Source organism: Lissotriton vulgaris, chromosome 4_1 (genome assembly GCF_964263255.1).
Source record: "Lissotriton vulgaris chromosome 4_1, aLisVul1.2, whole genome shotgun sequence".
Classification (NCBI taxonomy): domain Eukaryota; kingdom Metazoa; phylum Chordata; class Amphibia; order Caudata; family Salamandridae; genus Lissotriton; species Lissotriton vulgaris.
Window position 1 is genome coordinate 65,122,620 of NC_141691.1, and position 14,734 is coordinate 65,137,353.

At 48.6% G+C, this 14,734-nt stretch overlaps 1 protein-coding gene across 1 annotated transcript in view; it reads right to left on the reverse strand.

The window, feature by feature from the left end:
* The window catches only part of LOC147718377 (diacylglycerol O-acyltransferase 2-like), a 198,819-nt gene extending 185,145 nt beyond the window's left edge, over window positions 1–13,674 (reverse strand). Inside the window, exon 1 of the mRNA XM_086918328.1 lies at window positions 13,311–13,674. Coding sequence (XP_086774454.1) covers window positions 13,311–13,350 — 40 coding nt within the window. The 5' untranslated portion in view covers window positions 13,351–13,674. The remainder of the gene's footprint in view (window positions 1–13,310) is intronic.
* Between the last annotated feature and the right edge of the window lie 1,060 nt (window positions 13,675–14,734).

Sequence of the window (14,734 nt, forward strand, 5' to 3'; positions counted from 1 at the left end):
TCCTATTACCAACTTTTGGAGATATTCGCGCTAAGCGCGAATATCTCCAAAAGCTAACACCTGCCCTGAGCAGTTCTTAGCCATGTTATCCAATGGGAGGTGGATAACATGGCTAAGAGCATTAGCTCGGTAATGCATGAATATCGCTGACTTTTCAGCGATATTCATTCATTGCGGCGATTTTTATCGCATTTGCGGTAAACCTTGGTAATACCAAGGTTTATTTGCGGTAAAAATCGCTGCAGCTCAGCGGTAAATTTTTGTCTCTAACCAAGCAATAGCGATAAATATCGCTATTGCTTGGTAATATGCCCCCAAATTTCTTACACCCAGGGGAGCTTACCATTATTCTTAGGCACTCCAAGCTCGCGCTCTCTGATCTGCAGCTGGGGAGCGGGGACCCCTTGTGGTTGGTCCTATGGCTGCATTTTGTGGCCCGAAGAGTGTTAAAAAGACTCAAATATAAGTTTATGGTTGTTTGGATGAAAAATGCTTTACTTTTATGACAACAATTATTATTAAGCATTGCAAGTGTGTATTTATAAGGAATATGTTGAATTATGGTCATTGATACATTATTGTGGTGACTTTTTAACAAAGCCAATAGGTGTACTTTATATATGTTGATGTTCTGACCCCAGATAAATCCAATAGACCTTAAATGAATATTTTGGTCTTCTGACCCTTTGACAAAGCCAGTAGGTCTGCCTTACTTAATATTAGACCCGTTATATTGTTACATTATATGTATTAAAAAACTTGGAAATTCACAGAAAAAAACAAAGGTTAAAGTGACGTTATAGTTAGGTGAAACATAACATTTGTTTTAAAATTCTCACTTTATCCTTTGTTTTTTTCTAACAATCGCATCTAGGGATGCCACCTGACCCTACTTATCTGGAATAGAACAGATTTTATAGGGTAGATTCGGAAAGGCCTTCTCCACTCGAGAGGTACAGCTGAAAAGGCTGGTGCCCCTGACCTGTGATTAGGACTGACGCACCGACTGGCCTTGAAGACAGGCACAATGGGCGTTACGAGGTATTGCGATGACGACCCCTAACTTCGGATTACAGAGTAGCGTGCTACATGCTAAAAGCACAAAATCATCTTGTTAAGAGTAGTACGCGCTTTTTAAACCGAGGGCCTCATTTCTGGTATTTTGGCACACGGAAGCGCAACAAGGCTGCTCGCTGTGCTGCCCTACGCCAAAGTGAAAGGACAGGAATGCACCGTTTTAAGCAACACGGTGCATTTCTGTCCTTTCTCCCTCCGCTGGTGTCGTTTCGTCAGCCTCACGCCAACGTAAGCACCCGTGCACCATGGCACCGGTTCAAGGCAGAATTGTTTTTGGGGGAAACTTCCTGCACAAAAACAACCGAACCAGGCATTTTCCTCTTTCCATATCTGCAGCACTCATGGAAAGAGGAAAAAACGAGGAGAAATAAACATATTTCTCCTCGTTACGCCTCACCTCGGGAGGCGTATGGATTTGGCGCTTCCCCCGGTTCACATGACTTTGTAAATCTGGGGCAGCGTCAGATTCCATGGGTGTTGCTTGGGAAAGCCCGTGGCAACGCTCATGGAGCGCCTCCGAGGTGCAGTTGAAGGCGATGCAGCAATTTGCGCTGCGTCGCCTTACGTATGATTTATAAGGGCCACTAAGAGCCACGCAGGGTGGCTTTGCGTGGCTTCATACATTTTTATGATTGCCCCTCATCATGTATGCAGCACTTTACGTGGTGCAAAAGTGGCGCAGGGCTGTCATAAAGAAGCCCCCCAACCCCCAATTACAACACATTAAACTGAGGCAGGGGCGCTGCGGCCAGCCTGGCCTTCACACCTTGAGTGCACGAGCCCATCAGCCCAGGCTCGAGCCTCTGGTAACAAAACGACATTCACTGGTGAAACGATGAACACAGCATATAGTAAAGTTGTTGCAACTAAAGAACGCAATGAAGTCATTCACAAGGGCACTTGTCCGCCCTCGTAGAACACAAGGGCCCAAAAGGCACACGTTTGTTATGCCATAAACGTACATTTACATGGAAATTGAATTTGCTCGCATGTAATCTTAGATTATCACATGGGTGAGTAAATATTCCCCAGAGGGCTTGCTGTGGGCATCCCCAGGGAGGGTAGCCTCCCTCATCAGGTGCAGACCCACAGGCTTCTGAGTTTTTGCACATGTACAAACACTTCTAGGCACATCATCACGCAGGGTGGATCTCGAGATTTACTCCCGTCAAGGGCAGGAGTAAGACCCTATTCAGGGTGGCGAAGGGGACCGAAGTCTCCATGAGTTGTCGGTGTGGAGGAAAGGGTTTGGCAAAAGAGAAACAAAACTTGTTAGCAAGGGTAGAGGCATCTGAGTGTCGCATGCCCTCGGGCACTAAAGTACATGTGTACATGTATGTGCACGTGGAGGTATGCCTTGCCTACGCATGTGAGTAGCACTAGGACGGGGACCCAATAGTGCGCTCTGACGTTACAAGTCGTGCCTCTCAGGTGGCAAACATTACGTGCCGGTGTAAAGAGCGCTGCCCTCGAGACGGTGCCACAAACACCCACTCTGTACCGGAAGCGGATGTGTGCGACTGAGATGTGTGCTCACAAGTACCATGCCGCGGACCCTTCAATGATTCTAACACTACGAGTGAAAAGATGCTGGGCACCTCTAGCTGGAGGGATAATTCACCCCTGGCAATGCAAGCTTCACCACTGGCACTGCAACCTTCACCCCCAGCAGTGCAAGCTTCACCACTGGCACTGCAACCTTCACCCCCAGCAGTGCAAGCTTCACCACTGGCACTGCAACCTTCACCCCCAGCAGTTCAAGCTTCACCGCTGGCACTGCAACCTTCACCCCCAGCAGTGCAAGCTTCACCACTGGCACTGCAACCTTCAACCCCAGCAGTGCAAGCTTCACCACTGGCACTGCAACCTTCACCCCTGGCAGTTCAAGCTTCACCACTGGCACTGAAACCTTCACCCCCAGCAGTGCAAGCTTCACCACTGGCACTGCAACCTTCACCCCCAGCAGTGCAAGCTTCACCACTGGCACTGCAACCTTCACCCCCAACAGTGCAAGCTTCACCACTGGCACTGCAACCTTCACCCCCAGCATTGCAAGTTTCAGCACCTGAGCTGCAAAGTTCAACGCCAGCAGTGCAAGCTTCACCACTGGCACTGCAACCTTCACCCCTGGCAATGCAAGCTTCACCACTGGCACTGCAACCTTCACCCCCAGCAGTTCAAGCTTCACCACTGGCACTGCAACCTTCACCCCTGGCAATGCAAGCTTCACCACTGGCACTGCAGCCTAAATCCCTGGCAATGCAAGCTTCACCACTGGCACTGCAACCTTCACCCCCAGCAGTTCAAGCTCCACCACTGGCACTGCAACCTTCACCCCTGGCAATGCAAGCTTCACCACTGGCACTGCAACCTTCACCCCCAGCAGTGCAAGCTTCACCACTGGCACTGCAACCTTCACCCCCAACAGTGCAAGCTTCACCACTGGCACTGCAACCTTCACCCCCAGCATTGCAAGTTTCAGCACCTGAACTGCAAAGTTCAACGCCAGCAGTGCAAGCTTCACAACCCGAACACACACATCTGTGCAGCACTGCCAGCTGCTATGCCTCCTCCTTACATAAAGAACAAATACAGCATGAGACACACACACATGCCCCCTCCCCACCCAGCAGCAGCTCGTGCTGGGCGGTGGAAACAGCAGGGCATGCTTCTTGTAAAGAAAAAAAGTGCGGAAGGTACAGCGGCAGAATACACAGAACAGGTACAGAGTGACGGAAGTAGTACAGGCCTCTGTCACACACAGCAGTGCACGGTTCCTTCACACACAGAATAAATAGGAAACAATGCAGACTTCATTCATGCAAACCTGCTTCTCCATGCAAGTCACAAAGTGTTGATGTGTTTATGTTAAAAAAAAAACTAAACCATTTCTAGTCTGTCCCCAATACCATATTTCAAAGTACACGGATCAGTCTCCTCCAGTAAAACTGGCACCAGTTAAGCCCCCCTCCTCCTCCAGCCTACCGTGGCCCCTAGGGGCCCCCAGACAACACTAACTAGCAATGGTTTTTAGACGGGTAGAGTTTGTGTTACAAGACTTTTATAATACCTTCCTGCACTAGCTTATGCCCCTCGCTTTAACTCCCTCCACTAGCTTGTACTCTAGCTTAACTTCCTGCACTAGCTTGTACTCTAGCTTAACTTCCTGCACTAGCTTGCACCCCTAGGGGATATGTACAAGGGAAGTGTACTTATTTACAAGGAAATGGTGCAAGCTTGCGCTTCCCCCTGCTCTGGCGCTACATTCGCCTGGGAAGGTGGAGTAGCCATTCTCTTTAATAAGCGGATAAAGGCCACTAAAATAGTGGTAGAGAGCCTTGACCAGGCAGACCTACTAGGGGTCAAATTCCAATTTAAATCACCCTGCCTAGTAATGTTGCAAAAAACACAGTTGATGGACAGAATGCAGCACAATGTCTTACATTCACCCCAGTACAAAGATCTGGGCCTAAATCCATCGTTTTTTTGCACTCCACACCACCCTGGGTTAGACCCTGGCTATATGCAAATCAGCTCTGACCCTGTGCCTCATGGGAACAGTCCAGTCCGAAGTACCAAGCCATGTCTTTCCCAGACCGGAATCAAGCATCCAAGGACCGGTTTCTGGCTATCAGCCTTCTTCAGCCTGGATAGTTTGACTCCAGTGATGTGGAGAGCCTGGGACTCACGTCTGAGCATACCCAGCACACTCGGGGTGAAAATTGCAAAAAACACAGTTGATTGACAGAATGCAGAACAATGTCTTACATTCACCCCAGTACAAAGATCTGGGCCTAAATCCTTCATTCATGCAAACCTGCTTCTCCATGCAAGTCACAAAGTGTTGATGTGTTAACTAAACCATTTCTTGACTGTCCCCATTACCATATTTCAAAGTACACGGATCAGTCTCCTCCAGTAAAACTGGCACCAGTTAAGCCCCCTCCTCCTCTAGCCTACCGTGGCCCCCAGGGGCTCCCAAACAACACTAACTAGCAATGGTTTTTAGACGGGTAGAGTTTGTGTTAAAAGACTTTTATAATACCTTCCTGCACTAGCTTATGCCCCTCGCTTTAACTTCCTCCACAAGCTTGTACTCTAGCTTAACTTCCTGCACTAGCTTGCACCCCTAGGGGATATGTACAAGGGAAGTGTACTTATTTACAAGGAAATGGTGCAAGCTTGCGCTTCCCCCTGCCCTGGCGCTACATTCACCTGGGGAGGGGGAGTAGCCATTCTCTTTAATAAGCGGATAAAGGCCACTAAAATAGTGGCAGAGAGGCTTGACCAGGCAGACCTACTAGGGGTCAAATTCCAATTTAAATCACCCTGCCTAGTAATGTTGGTCGTATGCCCGTATGCCCTTATGCCCCCCGCGGCTCAATCCTAATTTCAACTAATTGTTTATGGAAATTGTTACTGATCTTTGCTCTCAGTGCAAATGTCTTTTTATGACCGGTGATTTTAATTACCACTGGGACACTGCCCCGAAAGAGCCACCCGCTAGCCAGTTTGAGACAGGAATGCGCGCTATGGGGCTCCACCAATTAGTGGATGTCCCTACTCACTCAAAAGGGCATACCCTAGATCTCACCTGGACCTCGCAACCATGGGACAGCTTAACAGACATCAGCCCCTGCACCTGGTCGACCATGCGCTTCTTAGTTGTTGGGTCCCATTGAACGACCAATTGTCACAACCACACTCAGAGTGGAATAAGGTACGTAATTGGAAGAATATCGACATCGACAACTTAGTAGGACCTCTATTTAGCTTCCCCCACATGTCCACACCCTAAATTAGGAAACTTAGACCTGGAGAGCGAGGCCATGACCAATACCCTACGCCAAGCCATAGACAAAGTGGACCCGGAGAGAAGAGTTAGAGTGAGAAATAAAGGGAAGATACCCTGAGGGAACTCAAGGAAAGCCTCCGCCAGGCCAAGAGGCGGTGGCGGAAAGCCTATGAACCAGAGGAGCTGGCAATATATAAACCCCCACTAACTGTATAAAAGAACCATTATTGGCAGAAAGGCCGAATACTATGAGTCGAGAATCTCCATCGCTCCAAACAAGCAGAAAGAAACTTCTAAAATTCTGAAAGAACTTAGCCAAAAATCCGAAGTAATTCTACAAATGGTTTGCTAGACTGCAACACCTTTCAGACCTACTTCCTACAAAAAGGCAGGGATATTATCTCCAAAATTGGCTACTCCCCCACCAACCAGAACACCTTAGTTCTACACCAGGCCCCCCCGCCCTCGATTACCAACTCACTGCCTTCCACCGTCTTGATTCCACCTCACTGACACAATTAATGAATCGTATCAAATCAGGTTCCCCTGCCGACCCCTGCCCTCCGAGCATCTTCTGAATGGCCCCCCCAGGCCTGGAAAAACAGTTTCTCTCACTACTGAACAACCCCCTGGAGGCTGGCCACCTACCCTCCAGTCTGAAGAAGGCTAGAGTAATTCCCCTCCTAAAGAAACTGGGAGCGGACGCAGCCATCCTCAAAAACTATAGGCCTATTTCCCAGATTCCCTTACTAGCGGTTCTCAAAACTCTCTCACCTTTCCTGGAAGAACACCAACTACTTCAATTACAACAAGCGGGTTTTAGGGCTCACCATAGCACCGAACTGGTGATGCTCTCCATCCTGGATGACCTTAGAACCATGGCTGATAATAAACAACCGAGCGCCCTGATCCTATAAGACTTATCGGCAGCGTTCGATACGGTCAGCCAGGCTACTGTATCAACTAAAGGCCTTGGGGATCCAGGGTCCAGCACACTGGTGGCTGGAATCCTTCCTGATGGGTCGATCCCAGAGGATTCAGTCGGGGGAACAGGTATCAGATAGTGGCGTCCTCACCTGTGGCATCCCCCAGGGCTCGGCCTATCCCCGCTCCTCTTTAACATCTACCTGCAGCCTCTGGTGTCGGCCCTTGGGCATATGGACTGCCGTGTCTTCAATTATGCAGACATCACCCAGCTCATTTTCCGGATCGATAACTCCACCCATGCCCAGGAAGCGTCGCAAAATATCCTTAGATTTACAGTAAACTGGATGACCGCAAACTCATTCAAAATGAATTCAGAGAAAACTGAAGTTCTTGTCATTCCTACAAAAGGCAATCTGTGGAGTGACCAATTCTTGCCCCAGGAACTGGGTGCCACTCCCATCCCAGCAATTGCCGTGAAAAGCCTAGGCATTAAAATTGACTCCGAGCTCTCCAAGGCTAACCAAGTTAGTGCAGTGGTAGGCACCTGCATAGGGCTTCTGAGAAAGTTACGGAAACTTGTCCCTCTCCTTTCAACTGCCTCCTTACAAATGATTGTGTCGGCCACCATTTTCTCCAGACTCGATTACGGAAATGCCCTATATGTAGGCCTTCCTCAAAAGCTTAATAATAAATTACAAGTGGTACTTAACGATGCAGCTAGGCTGATTTTTTTTTTAAAATATCTTTTTATTAACAAAATATTAAAAGGAAAAAGAAATACATTAGGTGGGGTGGTAATTTACATTAGACGAATCAAACATCGCACTTACAGAATGGGTGAAAACAATATATGATACATGGGATCACAGGGACTCTTGCGCTTCCGCTACCATTTGCCGCGCCGGTGGTGTGCAAATCTCCCCACGATGGCTGTTCCATGCCCCCCAGACCTTTCCCCATTTTTCCAGACAGCGCCTGGCCACATACACAGACTTCTCTCTAAGCATGCACCAATCCAAGTCCTCAGCCCATTTAGAAACCCAGGGTGGTTGGCTGGCTCCCCACAGCTGAGCAATATTCCGTTTAGCTATCATACAGGTCAATGTCACCCATTGCTTACAATACTCATTCAGATCCGTGGGTTCCCACATGTTCAGTACGCATCTCCGGGCCTCTGGTCGCATCTCCTCCCCCAAGGCCTCTCTCATCTCCTCGTGAACCTTCGTCCAGTATTTCTGTACTTCCACGCATTGCCACAGAATATGCATGAAGGTTTCTTTCTCTCCACACATCCTCCGGCATTCTCCAGTCACCGCTACCCCCATACGCACCAGTTTCTGCCCTGTGATATACGACGTATGCAAGATCTTTAATTGCACCAGTCTGAGCCTCATCTGAATCGCCACCACCCGCGGAGAGGAAAGCGCTTCGGTCCAGTCTTCATCATCTAGCTCCATTCCATCTGCACTCCACTGCGTTTTGAGAAGTCCCAGGGGGCTCTCCATATGGTTAATAAGCTTTTTATATATTAATGAGATGGTGTTCTCGGGGAGGCCATCTAATACTCTATCTTCGAGAGGAGAGGCCTCCGGAAGCGTGGCGTCTCTAGGTATGTGAGTGTTGAGGGCGTGGCTGATCTGGAGGTATTGATAAAGCTCATTATCATGTAGACTGTTCTGTTGCCTAAGGGATTCGAAGGTGTGCATTCTGTCCCATCCCCAAACATCCTTAATCTGAGAGATTCCAATGAGATCCCATTTATCAAATCCCTTGGATTTCCACAAGCTCCCAAGTTTCTCTCAGTTCCACAGGGGGGTGGCCAAGGTCAGTTTACCTTCCCAAGTAAGATGTTTATTGGCCGCATGCCACACATGGACTGCGTGCACTGTTGAGCCCGTCAGCGGAAACCGCTCGGGCTTGGTGTAAAGCACCCTCGTGATATCGCCGCCCAGCGTCTGCCCACGGTCCATGGCATATCCTAGGTCTCCAGGGGGGCCATACATGATATGGTTCACCACTGCCAGCTGTGAAGCCCAGTAGTATTTTCTTAAATCCGGCAGGCAAATCCCGCCATCATGCCATGGGAGAGTGAGCTTGGCGAATGCTATTCGAGGTCTTCCATCCCAGAGAAGCCTCCTCTGCAGGGCCCCTACCACTTTAAAATAGGATAACGGCACCGGGTCTACCGTGTTCTGAAGCACGTACAAAAATCAGGGAAGTGCCATCATCTTAAACAGCACCGCCCTACCCAGCAGGGATAGTGGAAGAGCCTTCCAGCGTTCCACGTCCCTTCTAAACCGGATTAATGGAGGACCCAGATTGTTGGCAGAGCGTAGCCTCGGGTCGAGTGTTATGTAGATACCAAGATAAATGAACCCAACTGGCTCTATCTGTATCGGGCATAACTGCGGGATTATCGGTGGCTCGCCCGCAAGGACAAAGAGTAACAATTTCGACCAATTTATGGCAAATCCGGAGTACCTACCAAATATGGCTAGTATATCCATAAAACAGCTCAAAGACGCCCTGGGGTTGGTAAGATAAAGCAGGATATCGTCGGCATACAGTGAAATTTTATCCTCCCACAACGGCGTCCACCGCAAGCCTCGAACTGACCGGTCCCACCGGACCCATGCCGCCAGAGGTTCCAGTGCAAGAGCGAAAAGAAGCAGGGACAAAGGACACCCCTGTCTCGTACCCCTCCCCAGTGGAAAATCAGCCGACTTAAAATTGTTCACTACCACCCTTGCCAAGGGATCAGGGAATAACAAACGTACCCAACCAATGAACTCCGGACCAAAGCCAAAGATTTTCAACACTGTAAAAACCTTCACTGACCCCCAGGCCCTTCACTGCCAACTCCCAGTGTCGCAATCTATCTGCACCCACCTCTCCGATTACTTTGAGGAGAAAATAGTGTCTATATATGAGTCTTTCTCCAACACTGATAACCATGATACCAGGGATAAATCATCTGTTCTCCACGTTCCAGCTCTAGTTTTTTCAAACTTCGAGGAGATTACGGAGGACCGCTCTCTTTCAGAGATTTTGAAATGTAAGTCAGGATCACCCTGTGATCCCTGGCCGGCCAAGCAATATAAAGCTCTTGCTCCACTTCTCAATCCTATTCTTAATGGCATCTAGAACGACTCCCTTAGGACCGGTGTATATCCAGAATCTTGAAAACACGCCCAACTGGTTCCCATTCTAAAAAAGGCCAGTGCCGACCCCGATAACACGGCCAATTATAGGCCTATTTCCCTACTCCCTGCCCCAGCCAAGATCCTCGAAAAACTGGTGCATCAGCAATTGGCCGGTTTTATAGAAACTCATGGACTATTTCACAACTCCCAACGTGGGTTCAGACCCGGGTAGAGCACTGAGTCGGCACAGATAGAGATGGCCGACTCCGTACGTTGGACGCTGGACAGGGGATCAAGAGCGGTGTTGGTGCTGCTGGAACTTTCCGCAGCATTCGGCACCGTCTCCCACCCTGTCCTGTTTGACCATCTTCGGTCAATAGGCATTCAGGGTAGGGCTCTTTACTGGGTGTCTTCCTTCTTGTCTAATCGCACGCAAGCAGTGTCTACTCCACCTTACACCTCCTCCAGCCGCCCGCTTAAATGGGGTGTTCCCCAGGGCTCGTCATTGAGTCCTCTTCTTTTTAATGTTTATTATCCCCCACTGGCTGAGCTTATTTCCAGGACTGGAATAAAGGTGACTTCCTAAGCCGACGACACACAACTGTTGTTCCCATATGATGACCACTCCATTACCACTTTCGACCCCTTGAAAAATTGCCTCCGCGATATAGCTCGTTGGATGGACAACAATTTCCTCAGATGGAATGCAGGAAAAACTGAGGTTCTTTTCTTCCATCAACCTTCCCCTTTGGATCCGAACCTCTGGTGGCCAGTAGATCTGAGCGTGGCCCCCTCAACCAAGGAATCAGTAAGAAACTTTGGGGTTAGATGGGATACATGCCTCTCTTTTCACAACCAAATTCATGCTGTTTCTGCTGCCTGCTTCACAAAAATCAGAATGATTAAAAAATTCATTAATTATCTTCCCAGCCATACCAGGAAAATCATCGTCCAGGCGTTAATTACATCTCACCTGGACTACGCCAATGGTCTCTATCTCGGGCTTGCCTCTGGTTTGTGCAATAGACTACAAATAGTCCAAAATGCTGCGGTCCGACTAGTCTGCTTACTCAGTTGCCACCTATATTTATACAATTTTTGCACCTCCCATTTATTAACACATCACGCAAAAGGTTAAGACACAGCCTTGAGAACACCTGTAGGTTGTGGACTTTGTCTCCTGGGTAAGGAGAACCCATATGATGTTAAAAAGGGTGGTACAGAACGGCTACTGATGGAATATTTCCCCCATACCCTTGAGTCTTAGCTCACATATTTTTTGTCACACTTAATTGCACATTTGGGTTTTTCACCTCCACTAGTAATAAACATCTTGCCGTGTCAAGGTCTGTCTTTACAGTTGAGATTCACTTTTGCTTGACCCCTAGATATAATTTTTGTCATGAGTACTATTTACTGGGGTGTGTATCTAGTTGTGGGTCGTTAAACTTGCCCTTGGACCCTCTTTCCAATTGTTGAGTCCAACATGTTAGTAACCAACCAGCTTCATTCCCCCCGCTCTTAATCTGAGAATACTCACTGTTTTTATCCCCTTATCTGGCCGTGTACTCGCCACTCGTCCTCATGAACGGAAATCCCACATGCAAACCTGCGGCCGCCCTATTCCTGTTCATTCTCCCTCCCAATCTCCCTGATTTACATGGAACAGAAGAATCCCCTCTTGTTCTAAACTTGCTCACATTACTAACCCATTCCCGCAATGCGTACCGCATTCACCCTTAAACGTTCTTCCTATTCTGCAGCCACCCAAACGACAACGTACTTCGTACCTGCCAATGGTTGCCTGTAACTACAGTCCTGGCCTCTTTTCTTTCCAGAAAAGCATCACCTCTACATTCAAACCACCCCGTTTCTAAACATTACTAAAATGCCATGTTGTCACTTTCATGTGTGCTGCTTCATGCTGCACACAATGCCACTGTTTTTTACAGATTGTTGAGGTACAGGAAGGGGGACCTTCCTGTATATCAACAATCCATGGCATTTTACTTTTTACAGGTGTGCTGAACAATGCAGCACTCATGGGCAAAGCAAAAACGAGGAGAAATAATTAGGGTGACCAGATCTTGAGAACCAAAAACTGGGACTTTTGGGGAAAATAGAAGAAGGACTACAATTAGTCATCCACTAAATGACGCAAAATGACAGCTGTCATCAACATAGGATCACAGAAGATGCATTAAGAAAGTACATACAATATCATTTCTACAATCAAAATCATACATATTATTGAAATTGCTTATTTATAACAGTTGCTAACTAGCAATGCTTTAGAACACCCAAAAAGTGCCTCTCAGTGTTTTCAGTCAACCCCTCGTAAAAACCAGGACATGAGACAAAATGGCTGAAATCTGCTCCGACAGCTGGTGAAAAACCAGGACTGGGGGGCAGATCCGGGACGTCTGGTCACCCTAGAAATAATGCATTTCTCCTCATTTCACTAAGTTAAGCCCAAGTTTTCACTGGTCTTAATGTTATGTACGCAGGCCTTGTACATAGGGGGCAGGTTCAAAATCACTGGGTGTGGTGGTGGAACTCCCAGCGCAACACCCACTGCCCACCTCTTTCACACTAACCATAGTGTGAAAGGAGGCCTTATTTACAAGGCACCGTTAAGCTAAGTAAATAAAGCCAAGCCCCTGTCGCCACCACAACGTCGTTAAAAGTGATGTTGTGGTGGCGTTAGGGGCTTGTACATATGCCCCTTAGTTCAACTGTCCTGCACTGATTTACGACCCTACTTTAACTTCCTGAACAAGACAGCACCCTAGCTTAACTTCCTGCACTAGCTAGCACCTTAGATTAACTTTCTGCAGTAGCTAGCACCCTAGCTTACCTTCCTGCACTAGTTTACACCCAGTGCTTAACTTCCTGCACTAGCTTGCAGCCTAGCCTAACTTCCTGCGCAAGTTTACACCCCTGTTTACCTTCCTGTACTAACTAGCACCCTAGCTTACCTTCGTGCACTAGCTATCACCCTAGCATACCCCCTGCACTAGCTAGCACCCCCTGTTTAACTTCCTGCACTAGCTAGCACCTTAGCTTAACTTTCTGCAGTAGCTAGCACCCTAGCCTAACTTCCTGCACAAGTTTACACCCCGTGTTTAACTTCCTGTACTAACTAGCACCCTAGCCTAACTTCCTGCTCTAGTTTAAACCCCTTTACATACTTTGCCTCCTTGGTGTTCCACGACTGCGCACATGTTATGGACTTGGCTCCTGCGCTCATAATTCTGGGAGTTCCCAGTATCCGAGTGCCCGAAAGTCACCCAAATGTGCCATGTTGGAAAAACAGAAAACAAAAAGCGACCAATTGGACGTGCCAGGCAGCGGGCAGAGCCTCTTACCTTGCAGGTCCTGCGAATAGGCCGCCATGATGGTCTTCATGGCGTCTGCCGACCCCCCGCGGGCCCGGGCCTCTAGCCCCAAATCCAACTCAAATCCTCGTCCAGCCTCTGGCACCGGGCACAGGGAGCCGACCCTTAAAGCCCCCAAAGCCGCGCTCTGGGGAGTGCCAAGCCCTGGGGGCGGAGAGGTGGGGCAGACACACCTGTAGTGCTGGCACTGTCAACCCTCCATGCAGGCCAGGTGTTGAAGCCCTGTCTGTGGGTGCCCAGCGACCGCCTCTGCACCCCTCCAGAGAGGGAATGGTACATTCCTGAGAGTGTTGCAAGGACCAGGGACACTGCTGCGTGCAGATGGACTCCGACCAGCTGGGGAGGCGCCAGCTTGTGGTTCATTTATCTGCTGCACCTTCTCCAGCCCAGGTCAAGGCCGCGTGACGTCACCGCCCAAACCCAGGCCGACGTCCACCCTCACTGGACTGCTGCAAGGGGAGCCAGCCTAGGCGCCAATTGGGTTTGGAGGAGGCTGGGGAGTCTCCCCATATCTGCACACAATATGATTATAATGTGGCATTTAAATGTTAAGGAATGAGAAGTATTTTTTAATGTACGACTTTAGACCCTAGTGCGCCAAACAATTGCTTAAACCCTGCCCTTGTGTTTGCAATGCCTCTAGGCGCCGGCAAAAAGGCAGTAACAGGTTTAACTTATGCACTGAGCGGGAATGTGGAACAGCCTTAAAATGAAAATACCCCCCCCCCCCCCCCCCCCCAACACACACACTTTGAAGGAAAGCCCTTCTGGCACCAAGCAAGCGAAGCACGTCATCGTGACCCTCCACAGAAGGGCTCACTTGTCTCTTCCATCCATGCATCTATCCATTCATTCTTTCATACTACCATCCACCCACTGATATCCACCATTTCACCTTTGCATTTTGTCATCCATTCATTCATTCGGTCATCCATCATTCAGCCTTTCACCATTCATCTCCAAACCTGTCCCTCAAACCTGTCCCTCAAACCTGTCCATCAAACCTGTCCATCAAGCTTGTCCAGCCATCATCCCTCTATCTACCCTTCCACTCATCCACTCCATCCACCCTTCCACTCATCCATCTATATTCCCTTTTACAAATACATCCATCCATCCACACTTCCATCCACCCTTTCACTCATTCATCCACCCTTTCACTCATCCATCCATCCTTTCACGCAATCATCCACCCTTTCACCCATCCATGTATTCTTTCATCCATTCATCCTTTCACTCATCCATCCATCCTTTCACGCAATCATCCACCCTTCCACCCATCCATATATTCTTTCATCCATTCATCCTTTCTCTCATCCGTCCAGCCATCTCTCTATCCACCCTTTCACTCACCCATCCATCCAGCCTTTCACCTACACATCGAACCATCCATC